General features: G+C 35.5%; 1 protein-coding gene across 2 annotated transcripts; it reads right to left on the bottom strand.

The window, feature by feature from the left end:
* Nucleotides 1-462: 462 nt before the first annotated feature.
* LOC121733376 (UNC93-like protein) lies at nucleotides 463-25,327 on the bottom strand. Of its 2 annotated transcripts, none has more exons than XM_042123605.1 (11): nucleotides 25,308-25,327; nucleotides 11,066-11,286; nucleotides 10,118-10,280; nucleotides 8,916-9,039; nucleotides 6,484-6,638; nucleotides 6,101-6,219; nucleotides 4,173-4,332; nucleotides 2,880-3,020; nucleotides 2,452-2,578; nucleotides 1,997-2,117; nucleotides 463-831 (listed from the first exon to the last, which is right to left on the bottom strand). In XM_042123605.1, exons 2-11 carry the CDS (start codon nucleotides 11,278-11,280, stop codon nucleotides 684-686), a joined length of 1,473 nt encoding a protein of 490 aa, XP_041979539.1. In that variant the 5' UTR covers nucleotides 11,281-11,286; nucleotides 25,308-25,327; the 3' UTR covers nucleotides 463-683. The 2 variants fall into 2 exon arrangements, with proteins under 2 accessions (XP_041979539.1, XP_041979538.1); XM_042123604.1 differs by lacking the exon at nucleotides 25,308-25,327 and adding an exon at nucleotides 20,320-20,448.

Raw genomic sequence — 25,327 nt, 5'->3', positions numbered from 1 at the left:
TCTTCCTAAATACAAATTAAGTATTACTGAGTCTAGATTATATTGTAAATAAGCGTTGTACTTCAAAATCGATTGTTTATATTTAAAATTTTATTCGAGAACGATTGAAAAATTGTAATTTTAAAGGCACCTATGTACGTAAAATTCTTAAATTTTCTATGGCACATAATGTGTAACATGTATAGAATTTGCTGAGTTTTGTAGCTTGCTATGTTATGTTCCATAGAAATAGTAGGAATTGTTCCCAGTAATAAGATGGCTTATTAGAAACGAGGTTGTTCTTAGTTCTTCTTAGTCATTTGTTAGATCGAAAATAAGTACTTAGTTGTTTTAAGGCGTAGGTTGTAATTTTTTAATAAATGTGACTAAGTATTTATGTAAAGAATAAACGAAAGTTCATTTTAAAATTGTTTTATTATTTAAAATTATCACAAGTTATAAAATACTTAACCTACTATTTACAAATTATAATATAATAGGCAAGATTTAAACAAAGGACTATCTGCCAAACTTTTGGTGTTGCTAAATTCAAAATAAATACTTTTTTTGTTACTTCTCACTGCGATTTTTTTTCATGTAGAATCTGGGACAGAATAATATTTTATAGTTTACACCTAGTTTCTGCTGATAATACAAACCGCTAAGTTATTTAATACAAATAAGAAATCGCTTATAATAAAATATCACTTTTCGCTTTCGTATTCTCCCTTCTTGGCTATCAACTCGAAGTTTCTCTCCTGGTGATGCCGTTTCTTGGCCTGGTACTCCATAGCTTCGATGGTGGTGTAGCCGGAGAAACCCAGGATGAGTAGCAGCAGCAAAATGTATAGCCTGGTCAAGAAATAAACCACTTGATGTATATTGCTAAGCAACACAACAGCAGGCGCTATAAAAATATAAGCGCCTTTAAAATTAAAACGCAATATCACATAAGCACACTAGATAGTACTATCGGAGAAATTGGTTTTTAAACAAAATACAAAGGACCTACGTTCGATCGGGTCATACATATGGTACATATGATCGGGTTTCGTGAAGCCCATTGATTGAGAGGAATTGCTAAAGGCCGTTCCCAATATTCAATCTATCTCTGGTTTGACATTTAATCGATCGCAGCTAACATTGAATTGACATAAAATATATGTCTCTAATGTCTAATGTGAGCTATTCCTATCTCTAGTAGGGTAAATCCAGAGATAGATCAAATATTGGGACCGGCCTTTAGCAATTCCTCTCAATCAATTCAGCAAATGAATTGTCAAAACTGTCAAACTAACAAATGTCAAATTAGTACGAATTACTATAACAGCTCGACAAGGCTTTATAATATGAACTTGGCGAAAAAAGGAACTAACGCTGCCATTATACAAAAACGTCATTTTTGACAGTCCTCCTTTACGAGTAGCGCCTCCGCTCACGTTCATTTAAAACCTTGTCGCACTTTAGACATGAATTGCAAGCAGACTTGCATTTTACGATTTAAAAAAAATGAATCATATGATGATTCATAATATGATTCTCCAAAAACGACCATTTTAGCCCCGTTGTTGATATTACGACAGTCATTGACTTGACAGTATAGTTATATAGACTAAATAAAGTAGTCCCACCATCTTCCTATGAATCAACTTCTCTGATGGTACTAAGCTGTTAAAATGTTTTTTTTTCCTATCACAATTATGGTCATTAAGGTTGGTTGCACCAGAGGCGTGGTTAAAGTTAAAGTTAAGGTTAAAGTTATAGTTAAGGCTAAATTTAACTTTAACTAAACCGTTTTTGTATGATAACATCGTTAGTTCCTTTTTTCGCCCCGTGCATTTAAAACTTTGTCGAGCTCTATGGTTATGGTTAAATATGGCGTCTTGATGGCGTCCATTTTAAACCAAAGATTTTATATTTTGCATTGTAGTTAAAGTTACAGTTATAGTTAAAGTTAATTGGTACAACCCAACCTTAGTTATTTAGTGTATTTAGATAACGGTAATGAAATAAATACCTTGTCCTAACGCAAAGGTAGGGAGCGGAGGCATATGAGAGAACGCTGCCAGTCGCTTCCCACAGCCTGAAGTTGGAATAAGCTGCCTCCTCGTCACCAGGGAATAGGATACCAGAAAGAGCTAGAATCATAAAGAAATATGGAATTAGCTCAAAATTCACTGCAGGGATGATCTTTAATGTTTTGCAAATAGGAAAAGAGTAAAAAAACTGAGGATAAAGGCACTCATTCTATTTCGAATCCGTGTAAATAATGTATCCTAAGAAAATAGTAATTATTGTGATAAAGTACTTTGCCTGTAGCCTAATTTTTAATGGAAAGCTTCAGCTTAACTTAGTTTCTTTATGAAGGTAAACATACCAAATACTGAATTTTATGAATTAGCGCTCAGTAATCTTAGCGTGAAGATCGTACAATCCTCAAAAACGTTCACAATATAATAGTACTAAATATACCATTGACTTGTACAAGCCACACGGCGTCGGCTGCGCCCCAGATGGCAGCGAGCAGGTAGAACACGAACCACTGCTCAGCGCTCGGCCGCCACAGCAGCAGCGCGGATAGCAGGCATAGGTTGAGGAGCTGAGGAGGTACAATAATAAATGTATTACTTTGTGCATATTTAGTGCAATAGAAATAAGAATAATGTAGTCAAAACAGTAACTTGTGATACGAAACTTGGTTGAAAAAGTGTGTTTCAATATAAAGTTTTGAGTAAGTTCTCGAATGAGACTATACTACTGTGAAGTACTGTGCCATGATATAAAGGCCTACATAACATACATGGGTAGCGAAATTTTGAATAATATTTTAAATGCGTTTGCATTGGTGTAGCATACTGACCTCAAGTGTGGAAACTCATTAGAAATAGCTCTACACTTACCAAAGCAGTCAGCATGACAGGGTACCGTCCTGTCACCTTGACGACCACTCCCGCTATGGGTGCTGCTAAGGCGTTGAAAACTCCGAAGCAGATCATCACAAAACCGATGTTGGGTATGCCGTACGCGCATCCGACGAACGCCTGAAAGATGTTTCTTGTTAAACTTTTAATTTGAAGATTGCTTGCATTTTATACTCAAGAACGATTTATTAAATTTTTAAAAAGAACCAATTTATTCATATTCTGTCCAAAAATGTATGGCAGATTTTTTATGAACCTCCTCACATTAGTTCGATAGTTATTAATTATATTAGTTCTATAGTTATTCTATAGGCGCCACGGTGGAACAACTGAAAAAAATATTTTTAAAATAGCAATAACCTTTGGGCGAGCCCAAAGGTTATTGCTATTTTCCTTTTTTCCTTACGACTATGACGAGTCATAGTCGTAAGGACAATGGATGTTTAAGTTTTGTGTACAAAAAACACATTTGACAACTTGACGCTCCGCTTCGCAGTCGCCTGGTCGCGTAGGTTTGGCCTAAGCTTTAATGCCCAAGCACAGAATATATATTAGTAGTACCAACAGAAGTCTCACTAGCGAAACCCGTTTAAAGAAATAACGACTCATGTTACGATACTATTAAGTTCAAATTCCGACCACGCAGTGCTAGGTGCCTACAATTATATTCACCTACATGTCCGCTCTCTGTCTATCGCATAACTCGTACCTGTTCTGACGAAATCAAGGTTTTCGCCTTTTACAAAATAACAAAATATTATTTTTTAATTACTATTGGTATGAATAGCAAACCTTTTTATGGTAATATAAAATTTTAGTAACCCAACCTATATTTTATAGTAGTTTTATAATATATTCGATTATTTGATTATAGTGCAGGAAACTTTTACAATTGAAACATAGTAACTTGTGTTTATTTCTGTGTAGTTTGTGCGTTTCTTTGTATGAAATTGGTTTATTTGCTATGTTTGTATAGTTTTTATCTACTTTTTATATTTAAATACCTTATTCAAATACATATTTCTTTGGCCTTTCTTAATTGTTCATTTTTATCAGATTTATAACGATTTTGTCACAGCGGTTGATATGAATAAAATTCCTCTATGATCAGTAAACAGTAGATACGCGACGAAAAATCTTGCGCGTGCGTCACCCTTCGCTTGTGAGTCCCTACTGATCGGTCACCCGCGGATGGTACTTACAGTTCGATACCTATTCTCGCGAGTGGGACAGGCCTGGCCCAAGTTTATATAAAAGTTAGATTCAACCAACCTGAGTAAAATCAGCAGCCATAAAGGCTTGCTCGGCTCCGATGTAGCCTATAACAGGCAGTAGCAGCAGCTGATATTTGTGTCTGAGTTGTTTCAGGGTCACAGCTAGCAGACGAAACCCTGACTTTCCGTGGGCAATTGGCTGTCTACCTGAATTGTACCTGGAATCAACAGGGCCTGGTCAATCCTCTCCCTTCTCCATTATGAGTTTACAAAATAATATTTGATAGCATAAATCTTAAGTTAATTTACCACAAGCTAGCTACAAACCAACAGTTATCTATACATCTATACATCTATACATACATACATATAAGTAAAATTGGAGTGTCTGTTTGTAATATTGAAAGAACCGTTTTTTACTAGATGCATATGAATGTGTATAGGGTACATACACCAAAACAATATTTTTTACAATTTTTGTCTGTATGTCTGTCTGAAATGGCTGGAGCGATTTTGACGGGACTTTTTTTGGCACATAGCTGATGTAGTAAGTCATAACTTAGGCTACTTTTTAACCGACTTCCGAAAAGGAGGAGGATATATTTCACTTTTTTATATAGGTTCGCGGACAACTCCGTCGTTTGTAGACCGATTTCCAAAATTCTTTTGTTGTTGTATGAGATGTAGGCCGAATTTGGTAACATGATCACAAAAGTGGTGATCTGATGATGCAATCCATGAGAAATCGAAAGAACTCCATAAAATTTATATGGAAACATATAGTTTTTTTACGTTTTTCTGAAAGATTTTAAGCTTAAACTACCAAAAAATAAGAATTTGCGCCGAAGTACACCCTGGTTCCGAAGATGCTTTACAGAACTCTTGAATCCTAATAGATAAATGTTCGGCAATTTTGGTGTTGTTTCAACAACTAAAAGCATAATATTATTATGTCAATGTGTCAATAATACTAATTATCATCATCACTATAATTATGCCATGAATCATCACATTATTATCAAAAATCTTGCCTTTGATTATATTACTGTTCCACCGTTTGTTGACTGATTTTCAAAACTCTTTTGTTGCTATTTAGTATTTAGTGTTTACTGTTTATAGAGGTACAATAACCTGAATTTGGTACAATGCTTACGAAAGTGGTGATACTGAAATTCGTGAGATATAGAGGGAACTCCTGGATATTTTTTGGGACACACATAGACATTTCTGTATTCAATCTTCATAATTTTTTACTCCGTAGCAGCTAACTTTAGCGCAATTTCTATGTTCAATTTACCGCTTTTTTGGAGATCTAGATTAAATGAACTAAAAAGTATTAAATAATTCATATTCTGTACTCAGTATTTCTACTTAACTACCGGCTAACCTAATCACCAGTTCCATGACAAAATATAACTGCAACTTATAGGACTAGTACCGACTTCAAAATAATGAAGATTGAGAACAGAAATACCTACTGAGTACCTACAGAATATTAATTTAATTAATACTTTTTAGTTCATTTAAGAAAATTACTATTGTCTTTACCTTGGAAGTCGGTTTCAATTTTTGTTTAAAAATAATAATTTTACTCTTATTCGTTATCCTTAAGATTTTCGAAGAATTTTTTATTGGCGTTTTATCTTACTTTAGGTTTATGAAATGTGATCAGATCAACTACTACTTAACAAGATCCCATTTTTACTAATTGGGTAAGGAAGGGGAAAATTTATCTCTTTTTTACTTTCTTTTTTTATCACATTTTGCTGACGCGGACGAAGTCGCGGGCAACAGCTAGTGATAATAATAAAAGTAGTATTCTATGCAACTTAGTTGTAAATTATCAGAAGTTTAGTACTCCTTCTTCCGACCATAAGTAAAGTACTCGTATGTAATCAACCCAATAGCAATTAGATATTGTTTATGTCATTGAACTGTTCTCTTTTTGATATTGTCGAGAGTCCCTTTTTCATCAAAAATTCATACCTGCTGAGCGAATCAACTCCGAAGGCGACGAGGAACACTGCTGAGGCCATACACGCCAAGTAGATGCCTGCTATCAGCTGAATCTTCATGGCAGATGGAGGCTCTAAATTCGCATTGTCCTGTAAACAACAAACAGTTCATTTTAAATATTTTGGAGTTGACCACAACATGTAAAGAAGCGTTCAGATTTTTAAAATCTTTTTTACATTGGCGTTTTCAATGTTCTGTTTTTGCAGGACGTGTCTTAGTCATTATAACATCTTGAAAATTAAAAGATCTCCTGTACGGAATTCTTTGTTATATGAGGTACATAATATTATAACTATTATTTTCCAATGTCAGATCAGGCATTATTAAGTCTAGAATATTCAATCCTATGTTACATGGGCGTCGCTGCCGCTGCAGAAGTTGACCCCGCAGGCGGCGGTGAGGTCTCGGGGCTCCGGCTTCAGCTCGGGCGGGGTGAAGTTCCTGATGAGCGCCGCCGCCGTCACGTCCATCGAGCTGCTTGCCGCTTCGCCGATGGACGACGACAGGACTGGAAGTTGAGGACAGTTTTGATAGTTATCAGGTAAGTGTCTGAAATCTACCTCAAACTTTTTTTATATTGAAGGGTGTCATTGGCGCATGGTAGATCAATACAAGCAATTACGAATGTGTACCTATGATTGCTCATAATCGTCGTCAATCGCAAATGTTATAGACACTTTCGCAATTATAATGGGCAATGGCAATCACATCATCTATCTTGGCTCAACGTGTAGAAGACATGACTTGGCTCAACATATTTCTACCTTTCTGACCAATGAGAGTTGTCTATATATCATTTACCACCAGAGAGACGGTAGGGTCTTTCGTGTCAAATGTCGTGTCAGACAGACATATGAAAGCTATATCGTGACATGTGGAAGCAATTCATGACATATTATGACAGCTTTTTGATACGACATTTGACACGATAGACCCTACGGCAACATAGCGCCAAACATCCCTCATTAATTTCAACGTATGTCAAACTAAATTAAATCAGTCGCACACGCTTTGAAATTAATATGACATGCTACATGTCAGTCGTGACAAAACATTAGTGATATATTACCGGTAATAGGCTACGACAATCAAAATGCCCAATGTCATGTCAATGAAAGATAATTTCCTGCGATAGCGCGAATATTCGCGATCGGACTCTTAAATTACTGGCCGACTGGTAAGGTCAGGATTAGAATTTGCCACTGAAATAAATCATCACTAAATACATTCTAAACTGAAGGCAAAACATGTTTTGCTAAATAATAAAGTGTAATTATTATTAGCTGTGGACTGTGGTCTAGAGAAAAAGTAATTGGCAGCTTATTGAATAAGGCCAATATAAACTGACGTGACTTTGTCCATGAGTCATGACCTTTTGATTATATCGTAGAATTTTTGCTACCCTTAAATTCAATACCCTCCTGTGTTAAATAACAACAAGTTGCAATCAAATCTATTTTAACACTTTTCATTAACTAAGTCCAAAGATTTAGCTTTGCCAAAAAAAGTCTGCACAAAATGATACATTGACTAAGATTAAAGTAAACTAAAATCAATGTTTGCTGTTTACTACATGCTTTTAATTGAGGCCTACAAAAGTTAGAAAAAATATCCCATTAATTACACTAATTCGCCTGACGTCAGGTGGAAGTTGTCATAAATTCTTAGCCAGTTTTATATAGTATGATGCCAGATGTAAGTTGGGTCTACCCCTTAGTAAATGAAATATAACCCGTTCCGGAAATCCTTGTGTCAAAGTGCGAGTCACGCGTGTGCAAAGCCCGGCTAGGCGGCTAACGAACGACTAATAAACTCTTGATCTGTCGGAAATATATTCAGATCAAGGCGAGCCCGACAATAGCGATCAAAAGTCTAATGTAAGCGAGACAATAAAGTAATGTGACATGTCCTAGCCTTATTAGGAAGGAGCAAAGGAAGTAACACTTCCTACGTTTTTTGATTAGCAGTTTTGTGCTAGGTCGGTGTAATTTTTATTTATTACATGTAATTGGTGTTAATTTATTACTTTAAATAATTGATTTGTTTATTAGAGCCATATGTGGACATCATAGTTGTTCTTATTCTTAATTGTTTATTGGAGTTTCGTGACATTGCTCGATTGCTCGTTTAACATTCGATGAGTCAGACTGGATGTTTTTAATAATATAAAATTAAACATTTTTTTGTTTTCTCATAAATACTTTTGAATATAACTTTTTATGTGAATGCATAAACATCGTCTGTCTACACTTCATTTTTTTCGTACGGAGATTTTCAGGATATATAACACTCATAAGTTAACTGATACTTTATACCAAGAAATTACTACGGCAGCAGGTGTCAAGTGAATTTTTGCGTGTTGTAATTTTGCGATTGTTGCTATTAGTGGGTGGTAGAGCGCCACAAGGCCACTGTAATGACTGTCAACTCGCCCGTGACTTTTTCAACTTTCAAGGCCTTATATAGACTACGTCATTTTGATGTAATTTTTAATGACTTAAAGCTTTTGAAAGGACTTAATAAAGTGCTTTCAGAGGGCTGACAGACTATAAAATACCTTTGTGGTTTTCCTTAGGGCTTGTTCGGTGTATATCGTCCATTCACAATTTATAATTTAAATATTAGTCAATACTTGTTAATATCATATTTTTTTTAATTATTGCAAAGTTTATTAACTTTATGAATATTATGATGACATTCATATTTTCACCCGTGTTTTTCTTGACTACATACTTATTTTTCCACTACTACAAAACCATTCCAAATTCCAAGTAAAAGAACTCACTGGCTGAAGAGACGAGGTTTCCCCAGATTTGCGCCATCTGGTAGAACATGAAGAACAGGCCGAAGAACCGCACCACCAGCACGTCCGCCGGCACTCCTGACAGCTTCGCGTACGGCTCCGCTACCTGCAGAACAAAGATCTTACTAGTACCTAGAGAAAGCCAGTGATGTACCATCGAAGAAATTGATTCATAGTCAGATGACGGACCTATGACATTTGGTCGGGCGTATGTCATTTGGTTTGGGTGGTTCAAAAGAAGTCGTGATCTGTTTGCCGAGTTTGACTTCACACGACCAAATTACGTAGGTCCACCATCTGCCTATTAATCAACTTTTTTGACAGTACCTAGAAAAAAGCTGGTGGTGAGGTACAACTGATGAATGATGAAAGTAAAGCTGCGACAGGTAAAATAGCTTTAAACCCTTTCTCGCTTACACTTTCCCCTATCAAAGTCGTGGTTATACAGGGTGTAACAAAAATAAGTAATAATACTTTAGGGTGTGTACGTGTTCCTTGTACAGAGTTCACTGTGAAAGTAGCAGCGCTGAAAGACCAAAATTTTTTTTCACTTTTGTATGGGGAAACTAGTGACGCTCGGACCTTTGCCCATACAAAAGTGAAAATTTTTTTCGTCTTTCAGAGATGCTACTTTCACAGTGAACTCTCTACAAGGAACACGTATACAACATAAAGTATTATCACTTATTTTTGTTACACACTGTAGAAGCTGAAACTCACATTAGTCGCCCTTTTGTCCTGGGTTTTTTGGCTACACAATTCTTGATTTTCTGCAGGATACGCAAGTTGAGACAAAAGCTTATAAGGAGCTGCGCCATAATTACGAATACTGACTAGTTTAAACAATTCTTAAACTTACAAGTTTTACACAAGCTCGACGTAGTCCTGTATTGTATTGCTCACTTAAGTTTTCTGAAATCTTGCTCATGTGCGCACGTGCTGATCGGGAAGTCTATTATGAATATTATTATGTTTTCCTGCATTTTTATTATGAGCTCTAGGTAATAATATTATGTGCCCTAAGTATGCTCACCACAGACAGATAGGCGCACTTGGCGCACCACAGCGGGCCGCCGTTCGGCGCCCACCATCATGCCGGCCGGCTCCAGCGAGTGCAAGTGCGGGTAGAACTGCGCCGCTACGTGCAGTAGCGAACACGAGCCGTACCATAGACCTACACTCACCACGGACAGATAGGTGCACTTGGCGCACCACAGCGGGCCGCCGCCGAAGCCCACCATCATGCCGGCCGGCACCAGCGTGTGCAGATGCGGGTAGAACTGCGCCGCGATGAACGGCATGTATGCGATGAAGGACAGCGCCACTGTCCACTTGCAGCCTAGCCATCTGGAAATGTACTGATGTTAGATCTAAGAAGGCTAAATTTTTTCATGGTTGTGCCCAAAAGGGGCAATAATATCGAAGAATTTAATGCTTGGTGACTCAACTCAAAAACTTTAATAATGTTCAAAGTCAATAAGGAGTATAAATATACTTAATTCAATATATACAAATATTATTTGTATACTTAATTCTTAAAACTTCATATTGTTTCGGTACATGGTATACGGACACGTGGTGCCATCTAGCGACAAACCAGTGAAACTTATCGAGGGAGCACAGGCAACGTAAATCCCCTACTCAATACTAGATGGCATGAGGTGCGCAAGTACATACTCGAACCTTCTAGAAAGGTCCAATGTTTGTTTACGTGTTTACCGTTTTTTTTTGCGTGTTTACGTGTTTAGTTGTTTGCTTTTATTGTGGTACATGCTCGAGCCTCCTAGAAAGTTCCCACGGTTGTTTACTTGTTTACGTGAATTGGGAACTTTCTGGAATTCGTCTCGCCATATAAAAAGCCGCAGGCAGGCCCGGCCAGTTCAGTTGGATCTGAGCGATCTTCGAGGCGACAACAAGGATCAATAGTGAGTGAACCAGTGAAACCTGCGACTTGGCTACGACCTAGGACAGTGATAGTGATTAGTGATTGGACCTAGTGATTAGTGTTTGGACTGAGTGCTAAGTGTTGTGACCTAGTGTTTAGTGCAGTGTTAATAAAGTCTTCAAGAGAGTCACCAGGTCTTTCTCTCCAAATCCTCGAACCCTAGCACGTAACAATATTATGTACATACTTGATTACAATAGCTGGTAGGAACACATTAGACAAGATCAACGAAAAGTATATCGCTGCTAATGTGAAGGTGCCCGCTGCGGCGTCAGTATTAACGGATGACTGGAGGTTGGCGGCGCCGTGGAAGGCGGTGAAGTGGACCATGAAGGCGAAGCCCAGCACGAAGATGTTCCGGTTGATGCGCCATTTCTCGTTGGTACCGAACACCACGGGCATAATGGCCTGAAACAATGAATTGATGATGCAGTGAGTAAGGCTGCGTAGTAGTTACTTACGTAGGTCAGCCATAGACGGAACGCATCTTGCAGTCAAGACCGACAACAAGATACGGTTGCCGTACGATTGCATGGCGATCAGCAGTTTCCATAGCAAATTCATACTATCCGCATTACAAGGAACCGCTCCAGCAGTTCTTGAGCGATCGGAGCAGTCGCTCTGCGGTCGAGTTTCGCCATGCAGTCAAAAAGCCGTGTGTCAAAGTCAACTGCATGATGCGGTCGTGTTGCAGTCATGTACGAATTTAACGCAACCGATCTTGAGTTCCACGCAGGTCTATGAACCAACATACTCGTTAAGAGATAACGTGTAGAACGTATTAGTTTGTTCCCATGATCGGCGTTTTTTGGATGACAATCATTTTGGTAAACATCGTCACCATTACCCAACAAACAAATCGCATTGCTAAATGACATATTGTTTATAAAAAGGTAAAGTAATGTAATCGAAAACGTAAGAAAAGTTGAAATTTTACATTCAAATAAAAGCTAAGATTATTCTGTTATTAGAACACAAGCAATAATAATTATTGTAATTAAGACTTTTTTTTATTGACGTTTTTATAAAAAAATTATGCCCTAGTAAGATTGTTTACATTTTAAAGAATATATTCTCGTCATAAATATACAAATAGGATATAATTATACAGGTTGGAAACCGGCTGTTCTGGCAAAAAAGTCCACAAGAAATTCTATATTGATGTCTGTTTGTCTGTATTGATGTATTGAATCCAAGTAAATAAAATGATAAAAAAGTTGTTGACAACATGCGCAAGATCAGTTCAAGGAATGGACAGTTTTCTTGATCCTATAGTTATTAAAAATTCGAAAACTTGACAACGTAAAAGCTGGTTGTCTAAAGCAAATTTTGAAGAGTTTGTTAGATTGAACGCATCAATCTCAGAAACTACTCGTTAATTATTATTTTTTTATTCATTGAAAAAGGCTATGCATAGGCTATATAGCATCAATCTAAAGCTATAGAGCAAGAATCAGTGGAAAATATGGAAAACCGGAGAAATTTTTTATCTTATGAGTTGACGCACACTAAGTCGCGGGCAACAGCTAATAGAGTATAAAACAATATTATAGAAACTATGACACGAGGCAACACAGTCCTATTTCACTTAAGCGACGCGTTACGTGAAAACCCAAAAACGTAATATTTTATTTCTAATGTTGGGAAAATTATTATCGAAAACAAGTTGTTATACTGGACGCAGTTGCAACAAATGGAATAAAACAATTTATGACAGTTTGACGCAACATGAATTATAATGCGGGGGATTTGTATGTGTTTTTCCAATCGTTTAAAACCATTAGCAACACGAGGCACTGAGGAAATATAAACTAAAATTGATAGTGTCTACCTAAATACTACTTAAAGTATTTTTACTTGTTAAAATGTTTATGGTTGCTCAGGTTGCTGAGCATTGATTTTAAATGACTTGTATCGTAGTAATTAGTTTAAAATATATTGTTTTATAATATAATAATATCTATAATTTTTTCCATACACATATTTAAGATTTTTATTATAATATGATACACATCCATGACCCAGGAACATTGAAAACTTTTTGTTCCGTCGGCGGGATTCGAACCCGCGACCCCCGGCATTAGCGTTGCCAACACACCCAACCACTTGTTGTTATTATATTTGTTGTTATTATATTTGTTGTTATTATAGTTGTATAATACACATGTTCCGCAACTTAACTTACCTACTAAACGTGCCTTTACCCTGGGTAAATCTTTCTTATGACTCCAAGTATTTTCTTGGTTCCTGAATCGAGGAGAGCCTCTTCACACTTAAACTAAGTGTAAGACAATCAGCGAGACACACTTTTGCGTTTAATATTTTTATACAATTATTGAATAAACAATGAAGCTGAATAATTGTAATAAGATAAGACCTAAGGCTGGCCGCTTCGTTTTCCGTTTTCATAAATCTGAATGCATTGAATCGGTAGAAAATACAATAAGGTGACGCCGCGTTAAAGTAAGAAACCGTGTTGGATATGTTTTAGATTGCTTGTTTTCTATGAAAGGCCGGCCCGGCCTCTCATAGAAAACAAGCAATGGAACAGCAAAAAATGGAAAGGGCGTAGCGACAAAATGGTTTTTGTCGCGTAATTTAAAAACCATAAATACATTTCATATAAACTATGGGCAAATTAAAGTGTATGCTTAAAACCATACACTTTAATTTGCCAAAAAATTATGTACAAATTTTGGAAGCTTAAATCACTCTTCTCTGTTGGCAAAATAGGAATCCTTTTTTTTACAGAGGTCTTTTCGATTGATTATTCTGTGTTATAAAAGTTGACCAATCGTGTTATGCTGTGGGTAATTCAAAGACAAAGACATGATGAATACTGACAATGAACTTTAATTCCTCAGCTTTAGTCATTGCTGAGAAAAATCGATATCGCTACAGCCAAATTATCAAGGCGTCGCCTTAAATAACGTACACATTTGCTTTTCTCCGAACGGGATGAATTCCGCACGTACGTTTCGAGCGTATTCACGAGTGAAAAAAACGAACGTTTGCGCTAATCTTACTGGATCCCAAATCGAAATTCCACATTAGGAAATCGAATACGGAAAACGTGTTTATGCGGCCAGCCACTTCACTAACTAAATGATATAGTAGTAATTGACAGTGAAGAGTTATGTAGACTGTCAAATCGACCATTACCTACTTGTATAATACATGATATTATGTTATATTAAGTACATAAGTAAATGACATACCGTTTATTTGTATTATCTAGAATCTTAAATCTAGATCAATCGCTTATCACCTACTTATAAAGTGCTGTGTATGGTCAGATGTTCGAAACCGCATCAAATTAGGTACATCTATAAAAAACTTTTCAAAGTTAGATCTACTGATATTATAGGAAAAAACAACAAAAATTATGTATGGCACATAACAATATTATTAGTAACATTAATAAGCCGTTCTTAACAAAAACAGATTCGATTTTAATTTTCATTTAGAATGATATCGTTTTTTGTTCTGAAGGCAGGTCAAGTAGCCCTGATGTCACTGCGACGCTTGAGGATCTATTGTGACTCCTTCGCATTAGAGTACCGTCCCCAACCCAATGCTGCTCATAAATTGAATGATGTGGTTGGGGTTGGTGCCACGAATTTACTCTGTGGATGAGTATTCGTAGCAACCAAGGTGCCTGTTCCTGCTCTGTATTAGAGCGGGACAGTCAAGGAGAAGGTGTATGGGTGTCTCATCCTCCTCCTCGCAGAATCTGCAAGTAGGTTAAGGTGCTTATAGAGTTTGCAGTGTCCAGTTAGAATGATATCGTGCTGACCAAACGAATTCTTAGTTACGAAATGAGGCACTGTACGATCGTACTCTAATTTAGATGTCGGTAGTCGGTACCAAATCCTTTTTTTTTTTAATGAAAGAAGAGGGCAAACGAGCAAACAGGTCCCCTGATGGAAAGCAACTTCCGTCGCCCATGGACACTCGCAGCATCAGAAGGTGCGTTGCCAGCCTTTTAAGAGGGAATAGGGTAATAGGGGAGGGTAGGGAAGGGAATAGGGGAGGGTAGGGAAGGAAATAAGGAAGGGTGGGGAGGGAAAAAGGGTAGGGGATTGGGCCTCCGGTAAACTCACTCACTCGGCGAAATACAGCGCAAGCGCTGTTTCACGCCGTTTTTCTGTGAGCCCGTGGTATTTCCCCGGTCGAGCCAGCCCATTCGTGCCGAAGCATGGCTCTACTACTGAGATCGAGTTAATTCGATTCTCGATTGTGTCGGGAATAAGGAGGCTGACCCCTTAGTTTATCCTTTACTATTATAACGCGTTTACTGGCTGTACCGAGGCACATAAATTATAAATATCTAATATACAATATACTGCGGACCTTGAACGGGAGCAAGGCCAAGGACTGGTTAGATTGTTCGCTTATGACGGAGCGCGGGTAACTCATAAATTCGCATTCGATATTTGAATTGTTTTTTTTTTAATCGGCCAGACTATTTTAATCATAAGTTAAAGCATTAAATTCCAGTTTATTATGATAAGTGGTAACTTAATTTATTACTCTTAAAAATATTAATTTGGCCTGTAACTTACAAATAACTACCTCTGCCCACGTAAACAGAGCATCCCACAGAAATCGTAACTCAACTTTATAAGTGTACGAATATTTTGCAGGTCAAAGTCAAAATTATTAACATACCGACAGTTTAACATGACTTTTGATTTATTAATGATCTTTAGGAAGCAATTTTTATTTTAAGTATGTATTTTAAGGAGATACGGTCGAGAAAATTTTTGGATTGCATTTTCATTTTATATCGAAACTAGCTGTTCCCTGCGATGCTACAATACAATCCTGCAGGGACTGTGTCTCACAGATTGTCTTTGTAGCAATAAAAATTAGCCTATGTTTGCTCTATATTTGTGTAAAATATAATCGGAATCGATCCAGCCACAAGTGATGTTGTTACTAATGGAAATAGGTACTATTATAATAATCACGACAGTCTGTGGTTCAGTGGTGAGCGCGTTGGTAGCTCAAGCCGGGGGTCGCGGGTTCGAATCCCGCCGACGGAACAAAAAGTTTTCAATGTTCCCGGGTCTGGATGTGTATTAAATATGTGTGTGATATAATAAAAATCTTAAATATATGTATAGTATAAAGTATTAAATACATATATTTCCGTTGTCTGGTACCTGTAACACAAGTCCTTTAGGTACTTAGCACGGGGCCAGACTGATGTGATGTGAAGCGTCCATAGATATTATTATTATTATTAATTTTTAAACATTAAGATGTAGTAAAATCTTAAATAAGTTGTATAACATTTCATAATCATACATTATGATTGACTACTGTTTTAATAATCCATCTGTCATATCGACTTAATATATTCAGTATTAGACACGATAGCTACATTAGTATGCAAATTTTTAATCTGCGAAGCTTGTCGTGACAACTGACGTGTCGTGAAAAAAAACATTTCCTGGTTCAAATTTTTGCGCGCACGTGTTTAATATTCAAGTGATACTATAATTATGATGCTTTCAACTCCTTTGCGCCGAAATTAATCGCGTCGAAACCGCTCATTTTTCCGGGATAAAAAATATCCTACTACTATAATCCTTTCCCGGGACTGAATTATTTACAGCTTGTCAAAAAAGAGTACACTGTGAACATAATTTTTAAAAAGCACAAAACCCTTATTATTGCAAATAAAAATGTGTCAAAGTGTAAAATATATTTAAAGTGTACAAACGTTCTCTGTGAAAATATAAGGCGCAAAAACTACCACTATTTTGGTCGTGATTATGTTTGGAAAATTTATTTCTGCGTCTACTCTAACTCCACGGATCCAACGAACGAGGAATCGGCTCCAACGATTTTCATGAAATTTAGTATATAGGGGGTTTCGGGAGCGATAAATCGATCTAGCTAGGAATCATTTTTAAAAAATGTCAATTTATTCGTGTTTTATCGAATACCGAGCGAAGCTCGGTCAAATAGCTAGTGTAACTTTAAATCAGCAATTTATTATGAAAGATTTGAGATCATTAACAAATGAAAGTCGTGGTTTTAATATAATTATTGCACTACACATAGTATTTATTTTGCCTATATTTTTTACGTATGACCAACAATACCATAATACCTTAAATTTTTTGTAAAGTTTCTGTATCAAATACAATTTTAATGTGTATTTGACTAACTACTCCAGTTATTATGTTAGGAATCTTCAATATCAAACTAATATTGATATCCGCAAAACTATTATAGAATATTTACCTGTAATTATAACGGACATTATAAACTATGTTTGTATGGCGTGTGGAATCTATAACCCATAGTGGAGGTATTTATAAGAATTTGTATACAATGTTATAATTGTAGTAAAGAGCCTCGGAGTCTGGGACAAATACTATACAATGCTAATATTATAAATGCGAAAGTGTGTCTGTCTATCTGTCCGTCTGTCTGTCTATCTGTCTGTCTGTTACCTCTTCACGCGCGAACCGCTGAACCGATTTTGCTGAAATTTGGCATGGAGATACTTTGAGTCAAGAGAAAGGACATAGGATAGTTTTTATCCCGGAAAAATGTACGGTTATTGCGCGATAAACGAATTTTGGCGCAACGGAGTTGCGAGCGTCATCTAGTTGTTTATAAAAAATAAACAAGAAGTTATCCGCGAATTTGTTTATTTCTGAAACTGTACATTTCGGGATTAATAACCGAGATGTTCCTTCCCGGAACTCAATATCCCTGTACTCATTAAAATCGATTCAAAGTTTTAAGAGTAATAACAGACTGACAAACACAATTTCCCATTAACTATATTAGAATAGATAAAAGTTCAAGTTATTATCATCTTACTGCACATTTTTTTTGACATGGCTTTTATATTAATGTATTTTTTGCTACGAATTGTTCCACAAATAAAATTGTTATATTACTTAGAACATACCTAACAACAACATTTCTACTGTTACTTTATAGTTTTACAATAAGGGTTGTCTGGAAGAAATCGCTTGTAGCGATAAGGCCGCCTTTTGTACTTTTTACTCTTATAGTTATTAAGTATTGTATGTCATGTTTGTTTTGGTGCAATACAGTATTTTCATTCATTCATTCATTCAACACCTAAAAGTCCTAAAAGATAACTATCATCATAGCCATGTCAGAGTATCGATTTTCAATATAGCTCTTATAGTTTGTATTTAACTATTATCTCCTAGAACCGTTAAATCGATGACCACTACTTTGGCACGGCAAGCTAATTATGACTGGGTTTCGCTTTTAATGATACAATTATCACAATAATGACAGCTGGTAAGGTCGACCGTCGTCGGTCAAGTGACAGTCACGCAGGCTGTCACGACGGGTTTGACCTACAGACTCTCAGCGTAGGCTGTCACTATATTGTCCAGAATCTGAAAGGTCGGGAAAAGTTTGGAGTTTTGAAAATAGAATTCTGGGCTCAAGAAAAGAGCTGAAAATAGAATACACTTTTTTTTTATTTACATATTTTAGATTGTCACTGTATTGTCCGGAATCTGAAGGGTCAAGAAAATTTTGGAGTATTGAAAATAGAATACTGGACTCCAAAATGCGGAAAATAGTCTTTCTATTTTCCGCATTTTGGTGTATTACACCATTTTAAAATTGTTGATTTGAAACTAAATTGTATTAGTGTAGCTAGTGCTCTATGTCAGCTGCATTATATTTTGGTTGATTGAAATAAAATTATAATAATAATTATATTTATTTAGTCAATAATAATTGAGATAGTGAAATTCAGCGAGTAACTCATCAAATTATTTTTTCACTTGCCGCACCCGTTGAAGTCTTTTGTATGACAAAAATGTAAAGGAGAAAATTTTGAAAAAAAAATTAAAATTTAGGGATATTTTAAAGACGATCGGGAAATACAACATTTATACGTGGGAGAGCCATGCTTCGGCACGAATGGGCCGGCTCGACCGGAGAAATACCACGTTCTCACAGAAAACCGCGCTTGCGCTGTGTTTCGCCTGAGTGAGTGGGTGAGTTTACCGGAGGCCCAATCCCCTACCCTATTCCCTTCCCTACCCTCCCCTATTCCCTTCCTTTCCCATCCCTACTCTCCCCTATGACCCTATTCCCTCTTAAAAGGACGGCAACGCACCTGCGGCTCTTCTGATGCTGCGAGTGTCCATGGGCGACGGAAGTTGCTTTCCATCAGGTGACCAGTTTGCTCGTTTGCCCCCTTATTTCATAAAATAATAATAATAATAATGTTAAATATACAGCTCCAAATAAAACGTTTCATTATTATGACAATGAATGAACTTGTTGAAGGGTACCTTCAAAACAATGACCTAATGTTATACAAGTGTTAATAAGTCTAACCGAGACCCTGACATACAAACACACAATGCAGTTTTTGTATTACTAGTCTAGAACCTTATCAATTATGTAAGTGACCTATCATTATGATAAGAGGTCAAAATCAGCTACGCAAAATATAGTTTTTTTTCAGCTGATCCGTCCGTTATTTTTTTTTATTTTGTTTTTAATTGGGATAGTATATTAATATTATAACATAATATCCAAATTAAAAATAAAATTAAGGTTTGAAGTAGCTTAGCGAAGTACTTTTCCGATTGTCAACCGTATGTCGGTCCAGAGTTACATGGGAGTAAGTTACTTTTAGACTTTTGTATTTTCATTGTTGCTTACTAGATCAGCATCCTATCTTTTAAAACCAAAATATAGAAAAAACATTTCCGGATATAAGCAAAAACGGGAAAATCATACTGATGAAGTATTTTGTATAGCAAATGAATGTAACATATCATTGCCTTGAAGCACGGTGACAATACTGTGACTAAAACTTTTCACTACCGCTCATTGTTCTGTGTATCATATCATTTGACTGACATGGCTAAATTTAAGTGACACTTTAATTTGACGAGGTCGTATTTTAATGATATTATTGGGAATAAAAGCATGATTGGATTAATTTTCTCAATGTTTCTGCAAACCTTCAAGAAAAGAGCATATTCCCTCTTAAAAGGCCGGCAATGCACCTGCAACCCTTCTGATGTTGCGAGTGTCCATGGGCGACGGCAGTTGCTTACCATCAGGTGACCCGTTTGCTCGTTTGCCCTCTTATTTAATTAAAAAAATATATGTTTACGGAAGAAAAAAACTTGTTAACGCTTCAACTCCCAAGCGGCCACATGCAGCCGCGATAACAATAGATAAGCTATTGTGTCTGGTTTACCACGATCGAGGTAAAATGTTACTAATATCTATCTTCTCAAAACTTCCTTATTAATTTTGTTTAAAACACTACATAACTTCTCTTGGTGTTAATCATAATAAAAATAAAAAAAAATCAAACTTATACAATAGAACACATTATTATATTATACATAAAATTACGATAACATACATTAATATAAAATAATAAACTCATTTACTTACAGCTATTCACGTGCTGGTTTAATATTCATTAAACTTCTTCAATTATAACAAAAACAGTCTTTATATCACTTTATCACAAAATATATTAATTGAAGTATCACAAAAACTAAATGTAGCTCGCTCGAAACCAAAAGTACAAATAAGAGTCGATCACGAATACTTTTATTTAAGTACGGTCAACTCGACGTAGTGACGCAGATGCGGTTCGACATCATTTAAAATAAAACACTGGTTTGTGTGCCCTGGAAATCCCCTATGGATTAAAGTAATATAGGTAGAGCAGCCTTTCCCAAAGTGAGCGATAACGCTCCCATGTGGGCGCTGAAGGTCTGAGGGGGGGCGGTGTGAGACCCAGAAAAAATGGGAGCGTTGTGTAGAGGCTTGGGGGGTGATTTATTTCATTTAAATGCGTTTTAAATTGAAACAATGGGGGCGCTTAAATTAATTTGTTATATTTGCATTTGGGAACCTCTAGTCTAGAGTCTACCAATACTTAGAGATAGATCTAAAGGTGAGTTCATATTTAAATAGCCCATTCGACACTGAACTTTATAATCTATACATCTATACCTACATCTATACATATAAATAAAATTGGAGTGTCTGTTTGTAATATTGAAAGAACCGTTTTTTACTACATGCATATGAATGTATATAGGGTACAGACACGAAAAAAAACCTTTTTTACATTTTTTGTCTGTATGTCTGTCTGTCTGTCTGTTTGTTCCGGCTAATCTCTGAAACGGCTGGAGCTATTATACTATGCTGACGCGGACGAAGTCGCGGGCAACAGCTAGTACTCAATGAGATACAAATTATTAAATTGACAGACTTAGTAATACCTCGATTGTGGAAATCGCAGACACAATAGATTTTCAATTGTTATGCGGCAGCCGGGTGCCGCTTGTTGAGCTGCTTATTCCAATTTTAAATTACATACATTCGACTTATCCCACTTACTTAACAATTTCCTTGTGCTCTCTTACATTTTGAATCGGTTTTTCCGAAAATCTTGCGAAATACAATTAATGCTATACAGCATGTTCAAAGGCAAAAGGTACTTGCAAGCCAAATTTTTCTTAATCGTTTCAGCGCTTGAAGCGTGATTAACTATCAAAGAGATACATTCACATTGTTTGCTGCCTGTCTGCACCAAGCACTGGGTTTGGTTATTTAAAGAAAACAAGTTGAGTAAATAGTACAGGAGACAACAGGAAAAGAGAAATTAATAAATACAGTTTATTTAAGTAGTGATTGTAAAATATCACGTAATTTCTTAGAACAGTTTCATTCATAATTCCTCAATTAATCGATTCATAATGATTTGATTTTAATCGCTAGGGGTTTTTCCGTAACAATGACACTGTTAAACATTAAAGTGTCCTATTACTAGATTTTATTATCATATAGTACGCTACTTAAACCATTTTTCTACTGATTTGACTGGATAAAATATAAAAGAGTGTATGTCTATTTGACAGTCTAGCTGTCTTTAACCTCTATTTTGTTTGTTTCCTAACATTATTTTAATAATCGGCCAAGTGTGAGTTGGACTCGCGCACGAAGGGTTTCGTACCGTTATAGAGCAAAAATAGGCCAAAAAATCACGTTTGTTGTATGGGAGCCCCCCTTAAATATTAATATTATTTAGCAACAGATATACACAATCTATGAAAATTTCAGAAGTCTAGCTGTAGCGGTTTTTGAGATACAGCTTGGTGACATACAGACAGACAGATAGACAGATAGACAGACAGACGGACAGACAACGAAATCTTAGTAATAGGGTCCCGTTTTTACCCTTTGGGTACGGAACCCTAAAAACGATTAAACCGATTTTGATATTGCTTACGATACTTTAAATAAAAGTTTTTTGTGACAAATTTCAGATTCAAGTACGATAAGCGACTTTCTGCTCTAGCGAAATTGTGGGCAACATCTAGAACATTTTAAATTTAGATACCTAAATACCTGCTTGGAAAAGCAATATACACCTTATATAATACATACCTTTATAGTAAGTACGTGTTCTAGAGTAGGTACCGATATTGTCGCTTGATTCAGACGCGGAAGTCATATTAAGTGCTTTGTAAAAAACAAACGATTTAAAAATAGCTACTGTCTGCATTTAAACCTGAACCTGCGTTAAATAAATTAGTAACAAAACAGTTTATAACTAATACGAGTATTATTATAACTTGTGTACGATAGGCCTGTTTTGATTAAATACATTAGAGATGTAGGAAATTGCCAGGACATACATATTACAAAAAGTAAAACTTTTACTGTAGATGAACTGATTTTTTAACCTCTCATGTAACATGTTCAAAGTTTCACGTCTGTTGTTGTCTATGTGTGTGTCTTTCCGTGGCATCTTTGGCCTTTGCATCGAAATGGGGGGACCGAATTCAATGTAGTTTATTTTGTTTGCAAGTAGACATAATCATGATTGTTCCTAGCAGTTCATCTTCATCAATTCACACACTGCTGGAAAATTTGCTGACAAAAAGTTTTTTTTCGGGTTTTTTTAATACTATTTTTTGTTTATCTTTATAACTCAAAACAAGCTAGTCACGTATCTTCGCTACAATGTAGTTACACCTAGTGCGGTCTCACCTTTACTCGTAAGCCTGTGTACTGTGGTACCACGGGAAGTAGGAACACTAATGAGAATAATGAATAATGACTGTATTCATATACAGTCCACTATAATAGTCAGGCTCCCGGATCTCTGACACTACTGCAGTTTGAGCTGTCAATGCTTGTCTCAACCGTGTCTATAAATAATTTACTGCCGCCAAGATCCTTATGTTTAATATGTACAAGTGTTTCACGACTATTAATACTATATTTTAATGCTTCTGGAATCTTTATTAAAAGTAATTAAAGTCGAGTTATAAAAATCGTAAAACTATACATTAACGGAATAATAGCTTGTATATCCTTTATGGGAAATACTTAGTGTATATTTTAATCTGAATGTACTAAGTAGGTCCTAAAGGCAGATGAGATTTAGACGATGTAAAGCTATGTTTAAAATATTATACGTTTATTACAAGCAAAAGATAGTAAATAACTTCACGAGAAACAAAATGACGTTTCTTTACAAGCTTATTTAAGAAACCAAATACAAATTGTTTTCATGCACACATAGACTTTTATTACAAAATATGAAACTACGAAATTGCTATATTATAATGCCAATATCACAATGCTCTATATTATAATGCAAATTTTATTAAAAACAACTCAGTAATTTCAGACCCTATACGACGCAAATAAACACTAGTAACAGCATTTTCCGGGAACATTTGCTGCAACGACCTTAATAACATATTATGACGTAACAGTGCAACAAATAAAAAGAGCTTTTAATAGCCTTAAAAGCTCAGGTCATATAACTGTAGAGAACCCGGGAAAAACCACTCTCCCTTGTGATATTAAAGAGCAGATTACGAAACGATATCAATTATTTTTATTTATGTTATTACTTTACTAAGCTGATATTATAGAATACTGGATATTATTTATTAAAGTGCTATAAGTCTGAGAACACCTCAACGTTAGATATTTTAGCAATTTGACCCAATAACCAAAAAAATTAGTCGCTAGTCGCATAGTTTTTAACTAAATATTGATTTTGCTAAAGTCAAATATATACGTTTTATCATAATATTATTTAACTGGTTTTTCGTAACCTATGGCTCTCTTGATTATTGTTATAGTCATAACTTATGGTTTAATAGTTTTTATAGATCTTCTACGTCATAATCTCACATCTGATGAATCTTATATCATGTCTAATATAAGCACATTTTAAACTGATTTTAGTCTTATAGTTTCCTTATATCTGTCATTAGTTACGATAATATTATGTTGGCTATTGCCTGAGGCTCCATCAATAGTATGAAGAGTATTTATACAATGTGTTGTACCTCTATAGTACCTACCCAAACTTTTTGCTGTAAGTACAAAAGATGTTTCAAACAAGTTGTTTAGGGATTTCCAATGTGAAAATTTACATAAAATTTCAATATTTTTTATCAAATCGAATACGAAAGATTAATAAAAATAAGATAAAAGTTTTCTCATGATCAATAATAATTTACATGCCTGTGTATAGTGCGGTGTGCGGTGTTTCATTGAAGTTTAACGTTTACGTCAGTTTAGTTATAATACCTTGATTGTGGGAATCGCAGACGCAATAGATTTTCAATTGTTATGCGACAGCCGGGTGCCGCTTGTTGATTGATGGGTTAAAACAACAATGACCTACAAACTCAAGGATCACAAAAAAAGCAAATCTTTGTTATTCAAAATTTCGTAGTTTTTATTATTCGTAGGTTAAAACAATATAAAATGTAAGTAATCTCTTTTTTATCACGCACTCGCACATACACACACTCATACTAATAACATCAATAAAATAAGTTTTAATTTAGTGTAATTACTAATTATATTACTAATTATTTAGAAATAAAATTATGTAATTATTGTAACTTTGTTTCGTCCCCACAGGACAGGCATCGCCTAGTGTGGGGATCCGTTATTGCATTATATTAATATGTTAAAAATTTTTGGTCAATAAATATTTGTATTTGTATTTTAACATTCACCTTTTTAATATTTGTTAAAAAATATAGTACAACGACTTATTTCTAGTTTAAGTTTTCTAATAGAGCTACTAATTAATATTTTAATACTCAGAGCTTTTAATTAATATTTTAAAATATAACCACCTGCATAGATAGATAATTTAGTTTTATAATTATTAAGCCGTATTTTCGTTTTAGTTTGTTTTCTTAATGTCTAGTCAATAATTTGTTTCCAAAGTTTTGTCTTACACTTTTGATTTGTGATATTAACTAAGTATAACATTTAAAAAGGAAAACCTGTTTTTTTAATTAAAATTATATAATTATGTAATTTTTATTATGATAATACCTTATCAATGTACTTAATACTATTAAATAACAAAACGAACTCACGTTTAATAAGTCACAAGCGA

Source organism: Aricia agestis, chromosome 13 (genome assembly GCF_905147365.1).
Source record: "Aricia agestis chromosome 13, ilAriAges1.1, whole genome shotgun sequence".
NCBI lineage: Eukaryota > Metazoa > Arthropoda > Insecta > Lepidoptera > Lycaenidae > Aricia > Aricia agestis.
This window is presented reverse-complemented; position numbering and strand designations above follow the sequence as displayed.